Source organism: Akebia trifoliata, chromosome 8 (assembly GCF_017979445.1).
Source record: "Akebia trifoliata isolate Shusen 1 chromosome 8, ASM1797944v1, whole genome shotgun sequence".
Classification (NCBI taxonomy): Eukaryota; Viridiplantae; Streptophyta; class Magnoliopsida; order Ranunculales; family Lardizabalaceae; genus Akebia; species Akebia trifoliata.
Genome location: NC_141382.1, coordinates 44,085,380 through 44,107,347, shown reverse-complemented (window position 1 = coordinate 44,107,347; position 21,968 = coordinate 44,085,380). Strand labels below are relative to the sequence as shown.

The 21,968-nt window shown below is 36.9% G+C and overlaps 2 protein-coding genes across 3 annotated transcripts; both read left to right on the top strand.

Annotated features, from left to right (window-relative positions):
- Window positions 1-1,328: 1,328 nt before the first annotated feature.
- On the top strand, window positions 1,329-12,910 carry NCBP (Putative cap-binding protein). 2 transcript variants are annotated; one of them, XM_086452427.1, is made up of 6 exons: window positions 1,330-1,578; window positions 3,626-3,721; window positions 3,831-3,935; window positions 8,512-8,589; window positions 12,137-12,256; window positions 12,495-12,910. In XM_086452427.1, the coding sequence occupies exons 1-6, from the start codon at window positions 1,426-1,428 to the stop codon at window positions 12,624-12,626; spliced, it is 684 nt and encodes a 227-aa protein (XP_086308553.1). In that variant the 5' UTR covers window positions 1,330-1,425; the 3' UTR covers window positions 12,627-12,910. The 2 variants fall into 2 exon arrangements, with proteins under 2 accessions (XP_086308554.1, XP_086308553.1); XM_086452428.1 differs by lacking the exon at window positions 8,512-8,589 and having other exon boundaries at window positions 1,329-1,578.
- Window positions 12,911-16,245: 3,335 nt separating this feature from the next.
- Window positions 16,246-20,964, top strand: LOC147397033 (tubulin alpha-3 chain). Its single transcript, XM_086452424.1, has 5 exons — window positions 16,246-16,511; window positions 18,919-19,133; window positions 19,227-19,426; window positions 19,544-20,052; window positions 20,440-20,964. Exons 1-5 carry the CDS (start codon window positions 16,399-16,401, stop codon window positions 20,750-20,752), a joined length of 1,350 nt encoding a protein of 449 aa, XP_086308550.1. The 5' UTR covers window positions 16,246-16,398; the 3' UTR covers window positions 20,753-20,964.
- Window positions 20,965-21,968: the final 1,004 nt, after the last annotated feature.

The window sequence follows — 21,968 nt, the reverse complement described above, 5'->3', positions numbered from 1 at the left end:
ACATAATTACGTACCCGCATAAAATATTCCAATTTCATGGGATTCTCTAGAAAATAAACAAATGTAAAAATTGCCGCCACGCAATAAGGATATTCCATTTGAAAATACTATTTTTGAATATGATTCACATTCTCATAAATTTGGGATTCTAGATTGCCTTGGACGGGGGGAATCCAATGGCACATATCATTTATGATGACATGGACGCCATAAAAAATGCACTAGATTCTTCTAATATATTTGAAGTGATTTTGGAGGATTAAGTTGAAGAAGTGAACCCATCTCAATGCACCTAACAATTTCCTTCCATCTCAAAACTAGAAAGCAATGGGTATCCACCCAAGTCCAAAGAAAGAAGATGAGAGATGGGTAGAAAACATCATGAATAACTTCTAGTTTTTGTCTATCCGAATCAAAATGAGATATTTTTAATTTCTTTGGTGCTTTTTTTAACCATTCTCTTCAACCTTTAGATTCTATTCCATCCAACCTTCAAACCTCGAAAACAAGATAGGATTTTTGAAGTGGAAGGTGAGGGAATTTTGGATATAAAAATGAAGGGTTTCTATAAGGGACTAAAAGGTTCAAAACGATGGATTAAAGATAAAGTTCAAAATACCTATATAATAAAATACAATGATGGACCTCATTTTCCCTATATTCCATGAGTGCGATTCACATAATCCCACTTTATTGTCTTTCAATTTTATTAAATTTTCTCATATTTTCAATAATGTCCCTTTAATTTTACTATATTTTACTTTTATCCTTTTAAATTCAAATAGAATAGTACAATCCACATGGACAAACTCTAATTAAAAATAAGTTATCATTGAAGTTGAAGAGCTTGAAAAAAAAAAGTTATTTTTTTCAAGTATTTTTTATTACAAATTGAATTTTCAAGAGAAGATTGAAGTCACTGGCATATATAATCATATTGAAAACTCAAAGATGGATTAAAGATAATGTTCGAAGATTAAAAACGAAAGTCATACTGGAATGACATCAAAATTGTATCTCACATCGCACATCTTGACGTGAGAGTATATATGAGCCATATATACTTTTTTTACCTTGCAATGTGAGGTATAATCACTTACCATAGAATTTGAAGAGCCTTGTCTCATCAAGATTTTCCGTCACATGTCGAAGACTAGGGCATTTTAAGGTCTAGTGGCCTAAAAGAGAAGGCCGATGTCAAGGGTCATGCCACTACTTTTTAAAACTTTAAAAATGTAAGGGTATCTCAAATATTTATCAAAACTTGGAGGGTGTAAATCTAAAATAACGCCGCCTTTTTTGACAGGTAGGCTCGAGTGTCGAGTCTCGTCTCGAACCCACGACCTCGAGCTCTGAAAGCCTTCTTTGTTGAGAGCTGAGACTTGAGGAGCAGAGAACAAATTTTGGTTTTTTAGGGTTTTAGCGATGGAGATCACAGAGAACAAGGAGGGGAGCGAGATCCAAATCCAGACCTCAAATGCTCAGCCAGACTCCATCGTAGTTGCCGATTCCGAGAAGGAAATCGAGGAGAGAGATCGGCGAGCTCGCGAGCTCAAAGAGGGTTTGCATCCATTAAAGGTTCTCTCTCTCTCTCTGCGCTTTTTGGATCAAACTTGGACTGAAAATCTCTGAATCTCAGATTCTTTATTTCTTATTGCATTTATGTTGCTCAAGCGAACCTAGGGCTCATGTAAGTGTTCACATTTTTGTTTCCTGGTTTGTAAGAAATTTATTGATGTGTATTTTGATATAAATTCGTGAAAATTTTATATTGTTATCGAGAATTTCGCTTGCTTGAGTTATAGAATGGTTTTGCATTTTGATTGGATCGCTACTAGTTGAAAGAGTGGCAGATTGTGAGAAAATCTCTCTCTCCCTTTTTCTTTGGAAATCTCTGTTGCGAGGAAATTGGGTTAAAGTTTATATCTCATACCGCGCTATGTTAATCTACTGTTTGGCAGACGTGCGAGGTTCAAAGTTTTGGAATGCTTGAGTTGAACATCCCGGTCTTGGCCAAGACCAAAACGAAACATTGAACTCAAAAATTTAATGGTTTGAGAATGATTTGGAATGTTTTGGTTGAGACTGTTCTCCAGACCAAAACATTGCCTCAAGATGAGATTTTAAACCTTGCGTGCGAGCGTATCTGAAATAAAACAAAATGGTTTTCATTTTTCCTAAATGGACAACTTGACCTGTCTCGTGCACCATTCATTATACAATTTCAAAGGAGCTACTTTTCAAGGTGCCTTTGTGGCTTTGTGCACCCTTCTCTCTATCTTTCATCTAAACCTCTTTATATGTATAAAAAAAAAATCTCTTTATGAAAGAAATTCTGGTATCATAACATTATACATAATGAGTGCTTTATTTGCCTCTTGTTAAAATATACGTTAGATGCATAAAGTGTTATGAGTTTAATGGTTGGAACTTGAAGAATTATATTCTTGAATTCTCTCGTGTAACACACTTTTGGCTATTTCAACAAAATTGAGATACATATTTGTCTAGTAACCCCCTTTCTGACAGTGGTGGAGAGCATAAAAAGCAAGATCTTTTTAACTTGAGGTTGTTAAACCATTTTGTTAGAGGCAATGTAAATAAAGATTGTGTGAGCAGGGTATTTTAGTATTCTAATGGGGACACCTTCTATACCTGTGATACTCAACTAATGAATCACCCTTTAAGAAATGCTAATGGCACCTGAAATGAACTATATTACTTTTTAAAGGTTTTTAACATCATTTTTGTCCGTGATACATCAGGTTGTTAGGAAATAATAATGCTATTTTAAATTTATAGTCAAATATAACTGATTAAGCTGATTATCGAATGAAAGACTTTAGCTAGATCTTTCTAATGGATCTATTCATACAAAAACCAAATTATGGGCTAAATGTTATGCAATTGAAAAATGTCAGAGAAAAAATCTGTCTTAAGAGGATGCCAATTAAATTGTTAAAAAGAGAGGAAGAACAAGTGTTTGTTTCCTTAGACATATTTCCTTTAATAAAATACTGTTTATCCAATTATGCCTGTAATATAAAATAATTGTTGTAAGGACAATGTAGGAAGATGGCCAAAAATTACTCTGATTGCTAAAGAAGTTGGCTCAGCATGATGGTCAGCTTTGCTCAAAGGAGTGAAGGGACTGAAATGCCCCAATTTGAATCAAAGATTCATGCCTTTCAGATATATTTGGTGGGATGGTTTTGGAAAATAACATCCATAGAGTGGCTCACCACTGAAAGATCCAGGGGTGAGTCTTTCTGTAATAGTAGAGATTTTGCTTTTCATATTATAAATTGGAATATATATTAACAAATATTTATGGTGGGGTTTACTATTTCTTCATAGTTTTAATACATTTGAGTAGGTTTATCGTGAAGTGTTGGAAGTGCCTAAAGCTGAATAAGTGATATATCTCAGTAGCTTTTGAGGTCCTATTTTGATTGATACATTTAGCTGATATTTATGATAAGCTTCATAAGGAAATGCTGCACTTTAGAGTAGTGACTCTTGTCTTGTTCTCACATGTTTATTTCTGTATGTTCCATTTATGCCTTGGCAATGATTTTTTAACTTTAATTTCTTACTGATATGTCCTATGGTTACAAATTCTCAGAACAAATTCGTATTTTGGTACACACGTCGAACGCCCGGAGTTCGGACACAAACCTCATATGAGGACAATATAAAGAAAATCGTGGAGTTCAGTACTGTAAGTGTCTTTTTGAAAGTTGAAACACCCATGATGCCTCACATGAATGTTAGAATTGTCTATATTTCCATAGATTTGATAAATACTTTTGAGTTTGATGTGTTTATAGGTAGAATTTTTTTGGATGTGTTATTGTCATCTGGCTCGTCCTTCTTCTTTGCCAAGTCCAACTGATTTGCACCTTTTCAAAGATGGTATTCGACCTCTATGGGAGGTAAGCATTTTGTAGCATAACCATGTCATTTTGAATGTGCTTGTTAATCAATGTTTTTCTTGTCATTAATTATTATTTTTAATATGTAAAAACTGGCAACATATTAGAGTGAAGCTAAAGCCTAAAATTAATTAAAAATTTCATGCCATCTCTGAAATTAGAGCGAAACATTGACATGAAAACATTCAATATTTTGGAATGTTTCGGTTGAGAGACCATTTTGGTTTTTTTCTTGATCGAAACACTGCCTCAAAATGAGAATTTAAACCTTGCCTAGAATTAAATTATTCCTGGAAAGATGTCCAAGGAATAATGGGCCTTGGTCCCCAAATTGATATATTTGGAGGCTGATTTAATATTCTTGCACACCCACTTGTTTCTTTTTTCCGACATACCACAAAGGAGAGTAGCTTAAAATCTTACCGTGGTCTAGAAAAGCAGTGTTGTTCCAAGATTTAAATGGAGATAAAGCATTGTGCTCAATCCAGTATCTCTTTTACCCAATAAACTCACTTGAATAGGTGCTTCCCTAGTTGGGAAATGCTTGTTTGTGGGAGTGGTTATCGTCCTTGCTAGCTTTGATGGCCCCCTTGTATGCATGGTAGTTTGTTGTGATTTTTGGGTTTGGGCTTTCTGTCAATAAAGGCTGGAGTGTGGCAGCTATGAGTGGAACAAATCTGGTTGAGTCAACTTGTGTAAACTGTTCTGGCACCTCTAGGTGAGGGTTTTGTTAGCATTTTTAGGCCGTAGCTCTGATAAGAAGCATCCAACAGACCCCAAAGAAGATAAAGAAGGAATGCCACGACTCCTTAGACAATGACCACTGCCTATGAAATGGTCAACTGATTTCCTCACTAGACTTGCAATGGGTTTATCTATTCTGGATTTGGAAACCCAATCTAATTATGTGATCATTATCATAATCTTGTTGAAAGCTGTTTTCCATATGAAGAATGTCATTTTTTATTGAAAAAAGAGGAAAAAAACTTCAAATAATCTTTGATGGGAAAGCTGAGATGGAGGAGTGAATAAAACCCTTTAGTTAGGCCAATCCATTGAGTTTCCAATCATGAGATTTTTCCAGTGACCCTTTTCCCTTTTCATACACTCTCAAACTGCAGTTCATTTCAAGTAAGAAACAAAATAAACTATAGAAAGTCTTTAGAGTTACGGCAATATCTTCCCTCGAAAGTTTGATAGTTTTTTGTTATCCCTGTTAACATCGCTATCATCATTGTTCAACCGAACACTTAACTCCCATAGTTAACTCATCACGAACCACCTCCATAAATGTTTGCTTTCCATTCCAATTCTCCGATGCCATTTAACTAAGTGTCAAACTCATGGTTTTGGACTGCCCAAGTTCAAAAACACCTTTAGATTTTTTCTCTCACACAACCTTTTTCAACTTTCTGAGGTTGAACTTCTTTGAGCCTTCCCTTATTGCCCAAAGAAATTCTTTCATCAATCTCTCCAATTTAGGTGTAACAGAAACACATGGGGAGACTGGAAACAAAATCATCTTAATTAACTTTTTTTTATAAGTAAACAAGTTATTGATGAAAAGGCAATCAAGGTGACCACAAATGCAAGAATAAAAGAAGTAAAAAAAAGAAGAGAAAGACCTTACAAGGGGCATAAGGACTCCCATCTAAAGACAAACTCCTCAAAAAATACACACTTAAAAGCACCATCCAGTTTACACCAATAAAACAACAATCCTAGAATAGCCAAAAGCATCTTATGATGAGGCCTCTCCTTCCCCAAGAAAATTCTCTTATTTCTCTCCCTCCAAATACCCCAACAAATAACAAAGAGGAGCAGGGCCCAAAGAGTTTTTTTTCCTTCCAGGTGACCAGTGAAAACATTTTGACCCCAACATTGAAATATAGATTGAGGGGGTTTTAGAAAGACTATTGATTTTGAAAAGAAAAAGGTAGTGGGACAAAATCTTTGCCACAACGGGGCAATAAATTAGAATATGATCAAGCGATTCCCCACTAGCCCAACACAAACAATTGTAGTTTGGTGTCACAAGATGATCAAGAGTTAACAGTTTACCAAAAGCAGCTAACCAGCAAATAAGGATACTTTTGATGGGAGCTTTGCTCCCCAAATGAGGTCCCTTGGGAAAGTCACATGCCTTTGAGGCTCTAGGGCCGATCAGAAAGAATTGACCGAGAAACATCTTTCCTTGTTGTTGGTCCATTCCCAACTGTCACTCCTGGAAAGCTGAAAGCTAACATGGTCCAACTTGATGGATGGGCGTGCTAGCTCTTGAATCTCTCAATTGTTGTTGAAAGCCCTTCTGAAACCCAAATCCCAAGAGGTTTCACTTTCGTTTCGATTCACGAAGGCAAAGACAGGAAAATTCCTTTTAGAGGACAACTTGTAAAACAAGGAAAATTGCAAAGATAAATATTTCTCACCCTATGTTACTTGATTTGTGGGTTCATTTAGTTCGAATTCAAGTTCGCGGTACGTTGTTCGCCACTTGAGAACGGACCTGATTTGTATGGCTAGACAGAGATGAGGGCATTTGAAGGTTGAAGGGATGAATAGGGTAAAAAAGATGAAGGTATTTGGTCATTTTTCATCAGTTTTTTAATAAAGACCAAGGTCAAATGGGTATTCTATCATTTTAAAAATTTAGGAGGATGTCTTAATATATCAACATGTGGAGGAGGTGTGAAGAAATTTAAGGCAAAATAACTTAATTTGTTTGGTTCGCTAGGTTTCACATACCAAGAGCGAATTGTACCACAAACTGGTTTGCGGTTCGGTACCTCTCAAACAAATTGGGTAACCCTGGTCTCACTACACCACTTATCTTCCTAGAATCGAACTCGTTTGCCACTATCCACCCTAAAAGCAATCCATTTCCTTAAAATCTTGTCACATCTTCATAATTCCCTTTCAAAGGCACACCCAAATGAATTCTTCACCTCCACACTCTCTCAACCATACACTTTCTCCCCAGATTTTTCCCTGATTACTTTCCTTCACAGGCTTGTCTTCTCCTTCCCTAACCGCCACAACCATTTTCCTAGCAATGTAGCATTGGGCAATTTGAAACCCTTGATTCCCAACCTCCACTCATCTTTTGGACACCACCTTCCACTTGACCAAATGATATTTCCTCTTTCAATCTTTTGTCATTCCACAAGAATTCCCAAATCATGTTTCCAATTTCACCTCAATGCTACTAGGAATGGAGAACAATGACAAATGATAAATTGGGATACTCTCCAAAGTGCCCCTAATATGACCCCTCCTTTAGATAGATATGCCTTCTTACATGGTGGGAATTTTCTCTAAGATCTCTTCACTATGATCACAACCCAATGACTTGGTTTTGTCATGGCATCCACTACACCTTCCCCCATCGACTTTGCTTTTGGAGAGTTGACATGGATCCTTGTAGTGCCCCAAAATAATGCATTAAACATCTAAGGACTTTCAAATGCACCCTAAGAAGTTACAACTAAGATACAATTCAACACTCCAGGCCCTTGAATATAGGGACATGAAATAGACTGTAATGTTCGATAAGGAACGCTTCATTAAAGTTAATGCCCCCTTCTCTTCCTCTTTGACAAATACCTTGTCTTTTTCCATGTACCTATTCTCCCACATTCTTTCAATAACGGGATGCCATATCGATTTCAGCCTATAGCCTTCTCTAAGAGGTAATCCCAATCCCAAACTCAAGGTAGGAAAAGAACTTACCTCACTATCCAAGACAACTTCCTGCACTTGTCAATATTTGGTCTACACCCCTCCTTGAGTCTATGAGATCCCTCGTTTTGCATGTTGGGCAGAAACTTTCACTTCTTGAAGGTAGCCAACCTGCAGATCCCCACATGCCACCCGATCCTTTTGATTTGCGGTGGAGATTTACCCCCTCACTCCTTAGTAGGGTTCCAGCAACTCTAATATTCCTTCTCTGTTCTCCCACCACTTGCCAGCTACTGTTGTCAAGTCCAGCCAGAATGCGCAGTATTCTTGGTGTGTTTCGGGGGATTCCTTGGAAGAAAGAAATTTCTAGACAGTGATCCCCTTTCTCTATTCCAATACTGAGCATTCTTTGTTCTGATACTTCGTTGAATGATTCCTTGGCCAAGAACCCTCCCAAGCCATAGATCTCCCTTTTTCTTCAACACTATCTTCCACCATAATCCCAAACCCCCTCGTATACTGCAATGTCAACATTTTTCTCTTTAGTTGCAATGATTGTCCAGTTGAATTCGATCTTTAAACTTTCGTGGTGAGAAAGATTACATACTCTACATTGATGACAATGGAACTTTCTGTTTACCTTACAATACAAAATATAGAAATTGCGATGTAATGAAATAGTACTTACTGCAGAGAACATAAGTTCTTTAACAAGTAAAATTGTAAGAATCCTTTATTCTTCTCCCATTATTTTGCCATCAATTGTTTTCTTTGCTGATCTGTTATTATTATTCAATTTACCCAGACGATCTCAAGAATGACATGAGCTCTGTGGTCCAAAAATTTATTGGTATGTCTTTCATGTTGCGACTTAATAGAAAAATTGTAATTTGATCAGGATTCTGCCAATTGCAATGGTGGAAAGTGGATAATACGGTTCAAGAAGGCCGTCTCAGGTCGCTTTTGGGAGGACTTGGTAAGTGGAATGGGCGATTTCTTATTTTCTCTATTGGTAATAATGCTTTTAGTTTCTTCTTTGAAGCTTCGAGATAATGGTTTGTGTGCGTGCATTGCTTGTCTTCTTTTTTTGATAATTCCGTAGGTTCTTATTTTAGCCAGTCTACCATGGTAAATCAATCCCATGCTTAATTTAGTCTATTGCGAGGCACACTGTGTCACAAGATTTTAGTTACAGATTGCTTATTATTAGATGAAAATACTTCCTTATTTATGGACAGGAACTGCATTAATCAAAATTCAACCACCGCAACCCCTATTTTTTTTTTGGCCTAGTAAAACTTTAGAAGCTTGGGATGATACGGGTGGAAATTTTTCTACCAAACCACGCATTCACCTGCTCCCTCGACCCATATGTAAATGTAAGTGGCATGAATGTGTTCTATTTTTGTCACTTCATCAAATTGACCTTCCAAACTGTGTAAGTAGGTTTGGGCCTACTTTCACATGATGAACATATTGTTTTGTCGATAGGAAATTAGAGTTTGGGTAATAGGAGTTGACTTTTTTTTTTATAAATATAACTTGTATTAATTAAAAGAAGATAGGGAGGCTGAGATAGCCCCCAAACAACAGGAAAGGAGAAACAACAAAGCGAAGAAACAAGAAAGCAAAAAACACAAATCCAACGGGGGGCTAAGCGCCACACATGATTTCCCAATTAAAAACAAAATCTTCGAAACTAACTCCCTCAAAATCTTTCTTCAACTTGGACCAAAAAAAGAGTAATCCTAAAATCTCTAAGATCACTGACTGAGACGAGCTCTCCTTGCCTTGGAAAACTCTGTTGTTGCGCTCTCTCCAAAGGCCCCAAGTGATAGCAAACGGAAGGATAGCCCAAAGAAGTCTCTTTCTAGAGAAAAAGATATTGAATCTCCACCCCTCCAGAAGCTCAAAGAAAGATAGAGGAAAAACCCAATCCATCTGGAACCGAGATAAGAAAAACATCCATATAACTCTGGAAAACGAACAATGAATCAGAATGTGATTGACTGACTCCCCATCCCTAGAACAAAGAAAGCAAAAGTTTGGAGTAATCCACCCTCGATAGATCAGATTATCCCCCGTGAGAATTCTACCCAAAAAAGTCAGCCAAATAAAAAAAGACACCTTAGAAGGAACAAGATTGGACCAAACGACAGATGGAGCAAACGAAGTATCCCCCCTCGGTAACAAGCAATAGTAGTAGGATTTAACAGAGAACTTCTTATCCTTTGCCTTGATCCACTCCCTTCTATCCTGCTCGTTTTCTCTGATTTGGATAGAGTTAAGGAGATTTAGAAGAGATGTAACCTCCGTCAATTCCCAATCATTGAAGTTCCTCATAAATCCCAGATCCGTGCTCCCGTCCTGAGTCAGGCATTGCCTTATGGAGTTATTTTTTTTCAAAGAGCAAGCGTACAAGGAAGGAGTTGACTTTAAAATTTTGCAAATCTCAAAGTAGAAGTCAAAGAGATCCAGGGGCTTTTGGTTTGACAGAGTTCGACGAGTTGGGTGTCGGATTCCAAGGGATAATTAGGAGGATCGAGTTGATTCGACTGTCTTCTTTTCCTCTTGTTGTTCTCTGAGCTTGCTGAGTTTGACAATTTAGCATATATTTATAAATGCAAATTCAATCACCATGTTCCTAGTCAACTTGATTGGGTTATGAGTAATGAAAATTTGAATGCTAGAAACAAAATGGAAGAAAGGTAGAAAGGATCCATATTGGACACTGTACAATGCATTGGTGGATCATAGTTGCAATCTCATTCTATGAACCTAGTTTTCTTTGTTGTATTCATCATGAAATCAGTGGAATGTGGAAAGTATAAGTCACTGTAAATAAATGAAGATTTTGGATGATTCTTTTATTTATTGAAGTCCTTTGGCTCTTTTCAGTCGGGCTACATTTTTAGGTGCACTTTATTCATAGCTATGCTCTGGTTTGACAAATTGCAAAACAACATTGGGGTTGTGGGTAGAAGTTCAGCTTACCCATAAAAATAAAAAAAGTCCTCAAAAGAAGTTGCAATGCTTTATTGAACCAGAATCCTTGTTAGCAATCTCTTGTTTAATTTTTGAAAAATTCACGATTTTTTTAATTATTTTCAATGAAAGTATTATTCTCCGGATTATTGAACTATTCTGAATAATTCACAGATTTTAAGTTTGAAAAGAGTAAAATGCGGTTTTTACGAATTTTTATAAAACTCGGTGGAAAAAAAAATGCTACTATAACTTGTTGTATGTTGCAAAGTGTAAACTTGTAAGTTGTGACATGTAACACAAGTTGACTTGGAAGCGGCCATACTTCAAAATTTTGGAGGAATCCACATTTTTACGTGAAAAATGTCCCTTTTATCTTTAAAAAAATAATGACACGACCCTCTACATTTATTTGAAATTATACTCTTCATTTTCCAAATTAATGATTTGTCCCTTGACTTTGGTCTTCTTTTAAAAATCAATGGAACAATAACCTCAATGTCCTTATTATCACCACCATCATTATTACCATCACCAATTTCATCATCATCATCATCACTATTAACATCACTATCATATGGCCGAATTTTTGGTTTTCGAATTTTTGAAATGAAACGGATAATACACGCATGAAGCATATGCCGCATATTTTCCATTTATCAAATTTTAGACCGGATTTTTGCAATCCAAAATCGAATAGAACTTGAATTTTTGCTGTATTCTGAATTCCTAACAAGGATCAGAACTCGTGTTACTTCTTGAAATGTGTTTTATAAGTTTCCTATGAAAAAGGTGATTTCATTAGGGACTAGGAAATAAGTGGACTGTAAAACAGTGCTGCCTGCCATTCTGGAGAAAAGGGCTATACCTCAAGAGGGGTGTTCTGCGATTAACTCCATGAAACAAGGATTTTATCAACAGCCTATGTGAGGATTTACACTGTAGCACGTCGGGAAACTTCCATGGGGTAGGGGCGTGCGACTGTAGGGATTAGTTAAAAAAAAACACCCTGATTTTGTTCTGAATCAGAGAACCCCTTTTTTTCTATGTGATATCTGAGCAAATCCTCACATAGGTTTAGATGAATTAGCCAAGTTGCAACCAGCGGCTAATTCTTTCTGAAGGAGTTTCAAGTTTTTAAATTCTCCTTCTGTTTTCCATATATCTCAGACCACATTATCTTCCTTCCCTTTCTGTCTCTACTTTTCAAGGAGGGGCTTAATGGTTGTTAAATTACTTCAAATTTTGCTAGCTGAAGCAATCTTTATTAAGGAGGGAAGAAGAGGAACTTTTGAGTATTCCAAGGCCAGATCAGAACTCCTTCCATTCCTTCTTAATTTGTTTTAATGCTTCTTTTCTTTTCTTTCTTTCTTTCCCCTTCATTTTGACGATATTTTATTTGCTAAACTGGAAACTGCAAATTTCAGTTAATAAACTCGAGCCTCAAAATATAGCCATGAAATTGTCAAAAAATGCTGTTTTGTCCTGAAGCTCATGAAACTATTGGTTATTTACTTTGTTATGGAGTGATCATACAGGTTCTAGCATTAGTTGGTGACCAACTGGATTCTGGGGACAACATATGTGGGGCAGTGCTAAGCATCCGTTTCAATGAGGACATACTGAGCGTATGGAACCGCAATGCATCTGACCACCAGGTTGGTAGTAATGATTCATCCTCTCTTTCTCAGTTGGGCTTGAACCCAAGTCCTCGAAGTTGCATTTCAATGTGCCAACCAACTGAGCAAATGGAGTGCCTGCTAGCGATGGAATCATACCTGCTAGTGATGGGGTTAAACCACTCTCGTGGTTGGGCATACTTGCTAATGATGGGGTCAAAGCTACCAACAATGTCTGACTAATTATAAAAAACATGTGCATTGGTTTGTTACACAGGCTGTGATGACTCTAAGAGATGCAATCAAGCGACAACTAAAGCTTCCTCATAGCTATGTAATGGAGTACAAGGCCCATGACGCTTCTCTCCGTGACAACTCATCATATAGGAACACCTGGCTGAGAGGTTAGGGGTAACCTGGTAACCCTCTTAATTCTGTAATGAATGAGGTGGACCTTTTCTTCTCATGATGTAGGATTTAGAAGCTGTAAGTGCTTTGTTGAACGTTCTCTAATAGCCTCCTTACTACACACTAAGCTCATCTAACAAGATTGCAATTACTGTATTCAGTATCACAACTTAACAGTGGGGTTGGTAAGGAATATGGGTTAGTGGAGGGTGCAAACAATCCTCTATGTAAATCAACTCAAGACTTGCTTATCTTTTCATGAAATCTCTTGACATATTCCTTTAATTATTTGATTGGGAGCTGGTTTCATCAGTTAAAATTAAAATTAAAATTTTCCCATGTTGTTAGAAACCAGTAGAATGTCCCAGAAAGAGAAGGTAGAATGTCCCAAGAAAAGGTAGTTGTGACTTAGGTTGATGCTCTACATTTAAACCATAGATTACATTGTAACTATTGAGGATCTGTCATGCATAAGCTTCTTTCCAACAAAATTGTACTCTTGTTGGTTAAAGACATTAAATCCATAGTGGAATCCCACAGGCCATTCAATTTTCTGCTGAGAGATCAGGGGAAAATTGATTGTATTCAATAATTCATTCCTTTGTTCAACTTGCAGTCTTAGTCTTAGCGGCAAGTTGCACTGCCATGTTAACACTTACATTATCCTCAAGGTTACCCGAGCGTGTATTTGGAAAAAATTCAGTCATTTGAAAAAGAATCGCAAGAATCATTTGGACTCTGCACTTTAATCACATGGACCACATGAATGTGATGATCACAAATGGAATTATATACATGACGGAATAAAGAAACTATTAGGACTATTGTTATTGAAACTCACTTCATCACATTTCATGAATCTTATCTAGAAGATAGGCTAGTTTCTTGCATTGCGTTTGGATAGAGCTCCTTCATGACTTCTGCTCCTGCGGGGAGCTAGCCAATGTTTGACGTCACCTGACTCTGTGCGGAGAGGTTTTTGCTTTTCCGTGAGAAGCTCCAAAAACACGCTCTTGCACAGAGAGGTTGTTATCCATACAGGGCCTTGATTTCTTGACTTCTTGGCCGAAGAACCATAATTAGAGGGGCAAAAAAATTACTTCATGAACATCTAGAAGCTTGGATAAAGTAGCTGTAAAGTAGAAATAAACTAGTGTGGGGATCAAACGTGAAACTGAATTTGTGCAATTGTAACTACCTTAAAAAAAAATCCTACCATTATCCCAGAAGTGAAGTGGTTTTTTGCGGGGGGAAATGTGGTTCTTAGATGTTTCCCCATAGAGACATGATCAGGCATGGATGTGGCTTTACACTTATAGGGTACAGGGAATCAAGTTTGAAGAGGCAGGGTGGTGGTATGAACCATTAACTGGTTATTTATGTTATTTGTTCCTCATGTATGATGTCAATAACCTTCATCATGGCAGCAGTATTTTACACCAAACTGGAAATTATAGCTTCAGTATGTTCTTGTCAGCTTCATCATGCATATAATAAACCCTTTGACAAACTTGCCGTTGAAGGGTTTGCCCTTGGTAGTATGGGTCATGCAGGCACTACAGGTGTTCTGACTGGATGGCAAAGCCTTAAGCCACATTCTTCTTCATCATCATCATCAAAGCTTTGTCCCAAAGATTTGATTTTATTCACTCCAAAATCTTGAAAGCAAGAATTTGCAATGCTTTTACCTACTTAAGCTATGTTACCTACCTGCCCTCTGGCATTTAATGCCTAGTGTAATAACTCCTTGTTAACATCCCTCACGTTTTAGTTGAAAATGATAGTGTGTGCCCAAGGACAACAGCCATAGATATTCTTCAAGATTGTTATGGTATGATGTCTCCCTCAACAACAAAGGCTGGTTATGTCAGATTGGTGGTTGGTGTAAAAATCCTGTAATCTCCTCACATGAACCTTGATCAGATGTTTTGTTCCATTCATGGACGAAAGTGACATTGACGACGTGGAATGGAGAAACATATTCATTTAGCTAATTCTTAAATCTGTGGGATACGGCTTTTGATGGTGGAGTCGTGCTGAAATTGACATTGTTTCACACATTGGTGTGCACAGAACCATAGATGCTTCTCAATCGTAACTCAATGAAATGCATCTATGATTCTGTCAACACCAATGTATGAAACGATGTCCATGTAAATGTCACTTCAAGAGTTTCCTTAATATGGTAAGCACAAGTGGGATCTTTCAATCCAAAATTCAGTTGGATTAAATCATATAAATCAAGAGAGAATTTTATTTTTAACTGGAATTCTTAGAAATTTATACTCTATGGCCTACACTCTAACTACATATGCACATGTTTTTTGGTTCCACACACAATATGACAATAACCATTAATAAACACCAGCATGAGCATGTGGCCTTACAAAGCTAACAACTCATTCCATACTTAACCAAGTGCCAACTTGGCAAGGTTACTTGAGACAAAAACAACAAATACCAGTTCATTGGTAGTTGAGCTTACCTTTTCTTCTATTTTAGGCCCTACCCCTCTTTGTCTCATTCTCATTTGGAGAGGAAGGGCTATGATTGCATTTTATTTCTCATAAAAATCATATTTTGGAAGAAAAAAAAATTACAATAATAAATCATTTTCCCACATCCAAAATTGATCAAATAAGAATCAAATCGAAATTGGATTAAATCATTATCCGAATAAATTTCATATATTTAAACAAATTATTTACACATTTGGTTGATCTAGAATTGATCTAAATGTATTATCAAATCATTTTATCGAGAACCCAAATCCTCAATCTAGATCCAAAGTTATCATATCGAAGAGATCATATTTCGGATCTCATCAAATCTATTGACAATCTGCAAATTGTTTTTCCCAAAAATATTTTTTTTTTACTTACCCATGTTCCACTCTATTATATAAACTTTAAGATAATGTAAGATATGATCTATCAAAGATTCTTTTTTGTTTTGTTCATAGAAGTTGACAGCCTAGCTATATATATATTGAGAAATATTACCTACCAATCTGTAACATTACTTCTATTTTCAATAAATTCTCTACACTTGACAAGTGTCATCACATCTTATCCACCTGGCAATTAATTTTGAGGTGACACGTGGTAACAGGTTAAAGTGGCAAAATAAAAAAATTATTTTTGGATTGTACTTTTACTCAATCATTTAGGCGGGCTCTCATTTCTAGCTTCACATGATATTTGTCTAAAGGTTTTTATTGTAATTTCCTTAAAATTACTTTTACCCAAGAATGGTATCATTGTAAATATTGGACGTAATACGGGTAGTTATGAAAGAACAACGTGGAACAACTCAGCAACGTATCATCTCTAACTGTAACGCAGTTTGCAAGCACGTGTTCGCTGCCGACGAAACGAGTTATCATTTTATTTCCACTATTGCCCCAATTTTCTAGATATTACCTTTAATCTACAGTAAAAGTTTTGGAAGAATGGAATTACTGGTAGGATAGTTTCGTCTTTTCATAAATCCACGGGTCCTACGGACCATTTACCCGCTAATGAGGTGGGTCTCTGAGATTTCGGAATCTTTTCGGACTCCAAATTTTATTAGATGTAATTAAATAGTCGGCCCAAAGGCTTTCGGTCAATCGGCATTCGTCTTTTTTCTCCCCCTCTTGTGCTTTGTAGTTATTTCATTCGTTAAACTACTTGGAGTGGTGAAAGAAAACGGAAACATTTTTCCTCTAAAATCGAGAGAGAGAGGGAAGGTAGGGTTTTTAATTTTGTTAAGTGTTTGAGAGATCGGAAGAGATGAGGGAGATCATTAGCATCCACATTGGACAAGCAGGAATTCAGGTTGGAAATTCATGCTGGGAGCTTTATTGCCTCGAGCATGGAATTAATCCTGATGGAACCATGCCAAGGTACATAGATTTTTCTTTCTTAATTTTGTTTTTGATTTACGGTTTTTTTTTTTTGGATTTTTTTGTGTGTGCTTGAATTGGATCTTATTAGATAGATCTAATAATGATACTGTTTGATCTACGATATTCGCTTGATCATTTGTGTTTTTATCTTGTTTTGGTCCATGAATTGGGCTGCTATGGTGAATCTGAAGGAAATGTTTTTTATTTTCTTAAATTCTTAAGTTATCATCTAGTGTATGTTTCTTCAGAGAATTTCCAGTTTCTTGCTTTTTAATTTTGAGCATTGAATTGGATTATTGGTTGAATTTGAATCAATGTTGTCTGATTTGTGGTACCTAAAGGTAATTCGATGGATCTGCACATTTGGAGGTATTATAAAATGTGTTGTTAGATCTGTGATGTTAATCTTTCATTTTTCTTTTTTGATGATCGTATTGAAGGAACAACCTTGTTTTTATGATTAATTTGGATCGATTGGATGTTGACATGGAGGGATTCATGCTTCAATGATTTGCAATTTCAGGGGTAAAAGGTCATTGCAGCCTTACACCATGTATATGCAAACAAAACAAAACAAAACAAAAAAACTTTTTTTTTGGCATCTAAAATTTGGATGGCCCGGATCTTTGAAATGGATGGTACTGGATATCGATTTTGTTGGCATTTGCTGTGATTCGGAAGATTATTTGATTCCATGTGTTCCTTAAGGATTCAAGATCAAATTTGAATTCTTTTCTTTTTGCCAAGTATTGAAATTAAGATGTGAATTTGAGAATTGGCAGAGAAATGCTGCATTCTTATAATATTGTTCGTTGTTTTTTCCCTACCTTTTTATAATAATTTACTTGTTCTTTCTTGTAAATTAAGTAAAAAAGATCATTTGGTATTTTTTGAGCATTTGCTCTTATCCTCTATAACATCAGTGGCAAATCATGGATGCACATTTTCATCTCCAACTCAAAGAGCCATTGGTTTTTAATTTGGTTGTTTCTTTTCCCTATTTTGGAATTCTTCCAAAATCTAGTGATTTGGACATCACTAGTGGCAGTGCTACTCTCCAAACCCAATTAGAAGCAGATCTTGCTTATTATGTTTTTGTTCATATATTTGTCAAACCATCCACTTGTTGCACCTCACTGAAGTGTGATTTAAAGAGGATAAACACATTAGTTATTCAAGCCATGAATCACAACCGGCAAACTCACTCAACCATTCCCTGGCTCTACCTCTTCTTCTTTGTATTGGGTTCTCGTCTTTTGCTAATGTGATTATAGTTTTGGCCTGTGGTCCACCATCTCAAAAGATTCTAGGATGGCAGATCGTGTTACCTGTCAGGAATGCAAAATGCTCACATCAAGCTCGTAGAGGACCAGTCAAAGTGGCAGGCTGCCAAAAGAGGAATTTCCCTGTAATGTGCCTGCAGATTTTTTTTTTTTTAATAAAAAAAAAAAGAAGAAGCTTAGGAATAGAAGCAAAGGCATATGAAGGAACAATAAATTCTTTTTACAGATGAAAGGGTTCCCTAGCTTTAACCAAGATCCTTCGTGCACAAGTTTACTAATAAAGATTTCATTTTTCTGAAATTTGGAACACTTTTACTTTACCTCTTGACTTAATTGGCCGAATTAGCATGTAAAATCTATTTTTTTTCAGTTCCCAAGGTATTTAAAAATCTAGATTATTGATGAAGCATGAGAATAAGCCACAAATATACCCATTTAGGGCTCTTCCAAAAGTTCCATATTTTACAAGGATTCTGCAGGAGCACGACAATATGTCCACGGAGGAATTTTGCAGTCACCACCTATGTTAGTCAATTATCTCAATAACTCTGACATGCAGAAGTAGATCAGACCCCTTTCTGGTTTCACGAAAATATTGTTCTACCATCGGTAAAAGGGTATACATGTCATTTTTGTGGAAGATGAAAACTCTTCAACGGCAGCATCTAAGTCAGTCCTGGTTGGATTAGTTTATTACACAATAACAATGCTGAACCAAACTTTGATAATATATTACAATCTTTTGTTGATGCGGTGCTTTTGTTGTTCATGCTTTATGTTGAGGATACTCCTTCATCAAATGGAAACCCTTTTCCTTGAAAAGAAAATTAGTCTCTTGTCTGATTTCTTGTTTATCTTAGTAGAATTTTCATGGTTTTATTTTTCAAAGAATTTTGTGATTGTGTTGGCGATCCTTGATGCGATTAGAATTTCTTTGGTTAAGTTATTCTTGAAAGAATTTTAAATATATAAACATCTTATTTATCATTTGGTCTTCAAAATAAATTGTTGACAGATTTCTAGAAGGATTTTTCAGTGCTTACAGATCTACGTACATTTCTTTCAGTTTGCATAAAAAAAATATCATGGAGATATCCTTAGGAGCTTTCTCTTATTTGCAGTGATACTAGTTTTGGAGTTGCACACGATGCTTTTAACACCTTCTTCAGTGAGACTGGAGCCGGCAAGCACGTGCCCAGAGCTATATTTGTTGATCTGGAACCCACCGTCATTGATGAAGTTAGGACCGGGACTTACCGACAACTTTTCCATCCTGAGCAACTTATTTCTGGCAAGGAAGATGCTGCTAATAACTTCGCCAGAGGACATTACACTGGTTAAACTTTCTCCTTTCTACTTGAACTTTTCAAGTCATCCATTGTTCTGTCTGTTTCATTGGCTTACACTGGGTTAGGGTTATGAGCTGCAGTTGGGAAGGAAATCGTAGATCTCTGCCTTGATCGAGTAAGGAAACTAGCCGACAATTGCACTGGTTTGCAAGGGTTTTTAGTATTTAATGCTGTTGGTGGTGGAACCGGTTCTGGTCTGGGATCCTTACTCTTAGAGCGCTTGTCCGTGGATTACGGAAAGAAATCAAAGCTTGGGTTCACCATATATCCTTCTCCTCAGGTACTTTCAAATAAGGCCCATTTCATCTTTTTTTCTATTTTTTTGCTCTTGTAGGAACTTGTTATTTCTTAAATTATTAATATTGGCTTGTTCATGGTAAATCTTTCTTTATCGCAGGTTTCTACTGCAGTTGTGGAGCCTTATAACAGTGTGCTCTCCACTCATTCCCTGCTTGAACACACAGATGTGGCAGTGCTCCTGGATAATGAGGCAATTTACGATATCTGCCGGAGATCACTGGATATCGAGAGGCCAACTTACACCAACTTGAACCGCTTAATATCTCAGATCATATCTTCTTTGACTACTTCCTTAAGGTTCGATGGAGCCATAAATGTGGATATAACAGAATTCCAGACCAACCTTGTACCATATCCCCGTATCCATTTCATGCTCTCATCTTATGCCCCCGTCATCTCTGCTGAGAAGGCTTACCATGAGCAGCTATCAGTTCCTGAGATCACAAGTGCTGTGTTTGAGCCCTCGAGCATGATGGCCAAGTGCGACCCAAGGCATGGAAAATACATGGCCTGCTGTTTGATGTACCGTGGAGATGTTGTTCCCAAGGATGTTAATGCCGCTGTTGCAACCATTAAGACCAAGCGGACAGTTCAGTTTGTTGACTGGTGAGCAAACATGCATCTAATTTTCCCAAATAACAGACAGGTTCAATTTCCGCTGTCACCGATTTACTGATCTCAGTAAAAGCAGTCTTATCTATCAAAAGAAATAATGTTTTCTCAATGGGCTGATTGTCACCATTTCACCATCCAATCCATTGCATTCTTTCAAAGTTAGGAAATGGTGAACAATTTAGGAACAAAGCCTGTAGAGATGTACAGCCAATGAGATATATTTGATCTGAAGAGATCTCTCTCATAGGGTAGGGACCCATTAAATTTTACTTGTATGTTGCATGGAAACATGGATGCTAGCCTCTACTTGTTGGAGTGGGGAATTTAGACTGTTGTTTTCACTCTAATCTAATGGGAATGGATGGGATGGACTTGCAGGTGCCCAACTGGTTTCAAGTGCGGCATCAACTATCAGCCTCCAACAGTGGTGCCTGGTGGTGATCTGGCCAAGGTGCAACGTGCTGTGTGCATGATCAGCAACAATACTGCGGTGGCAGAGGTGTTCTCACGCATTGACCACAAGTTCGATCTCATGTACGCAAAGCGGGCATTCGTTCACTGGTATGTTGGTGAAGGTATGGAAGAAGGAGAATTCTCGGAAGCTCGTGAAGATCTGGCCGCCCTTGAGAAAGACTATGAGGAAGTCGGTGCAGAGGGTGTTGAAGAAGAAGAAGAAGGTGAAGATTATTGAGTAGTTTTTACAGGGCTTATTCCAACTGGGTATCTTTTTTAGGTTTGGGGCTTGACCTTACCTTTCAGCATCACCATCTCATGCACCTTTCGAAGGTGTGGTCGTATTGTGTTGTGTTGTGTTGTGTGTGCTTTCTCTCATGTGTTTTTAATTGTGGAGGTAATGGATGTTTCAAAAGGATCTAATTGCTAAAGGCATCTTATGTTTGTAAATTTCTCGTCTATGCAAGTAGCCTTGTTTGATTGCAGGAGAAATATTTTTTAGGAAAACGAATTTTCAAGCAAATGAGTTCCCAGATTTCATTTGCCGGGATTTGATTGCATATGGAAAATCGTGGGAAAATTACCTTTTATTGATTTATCATATTCGACAATTATTATTATTTGATATTATTATGCAAGAGTAATGTTGAAGTGACCTCAAGATTGGACCTCATCAACCTTGATGTGAAAGTAAATAGGGGAATCATAATTTTTTTTCCTCGGGATACAGGTGAAATAGTATTTATGATTCTTATCCCCTTTCACATCAAGATGTGCGACACGAGGTCCTATCTTGTGGTCACTCCAGCACGAGTCTTGCTACAATGCAACTAAAACCACAATCATCTGCTGGAATAATTGAAGATTAATATACAAATAAAAAATAGAGGAAATTCATTAGAGGGTTGTCTGCAAAAATTTTATGCCACGTGTGCAACATTAAGAATAAGTTTAACCTAAATGTGGTTGATAATAAAATAAGAGAGAGCTGCTATGGAGCAACTCCAACTCAATATCCATACCCATAAACCAGCTTTTTGGATACAATAGATTGCAATGATGGGTATTTATTGGGTGGTAACTCCAACCATGCTACCCATAAGTCCTGCCTATAAATTTTTAAACATTTTTTTATTTAATTTAGGGTGTAAGTAAGTAAAAGTTGGGATGCCCAACAGCAACACTAATTTAAGATGTAAATAAGTAGAAGTTGGGGTGCCCAACAGCACTCAAAAACATGTCAAACTTGGTGTGCCAACAGTAGCACTAAATTAGAGTGTAAATAAGTAAAAGTTGGGGTGTCAATGAAAAAATTCAATGGTTTTTAATCGATCTTTGTCTTCTTCACAAATAAAACCCAGTCAAGAGAGAGAGATCTGAGAATCCAAATCCATGATTTTGATTGATGAGTTGGAGTTCAATGGAGAATAAAAATGGATATTTCTGATTTTTAG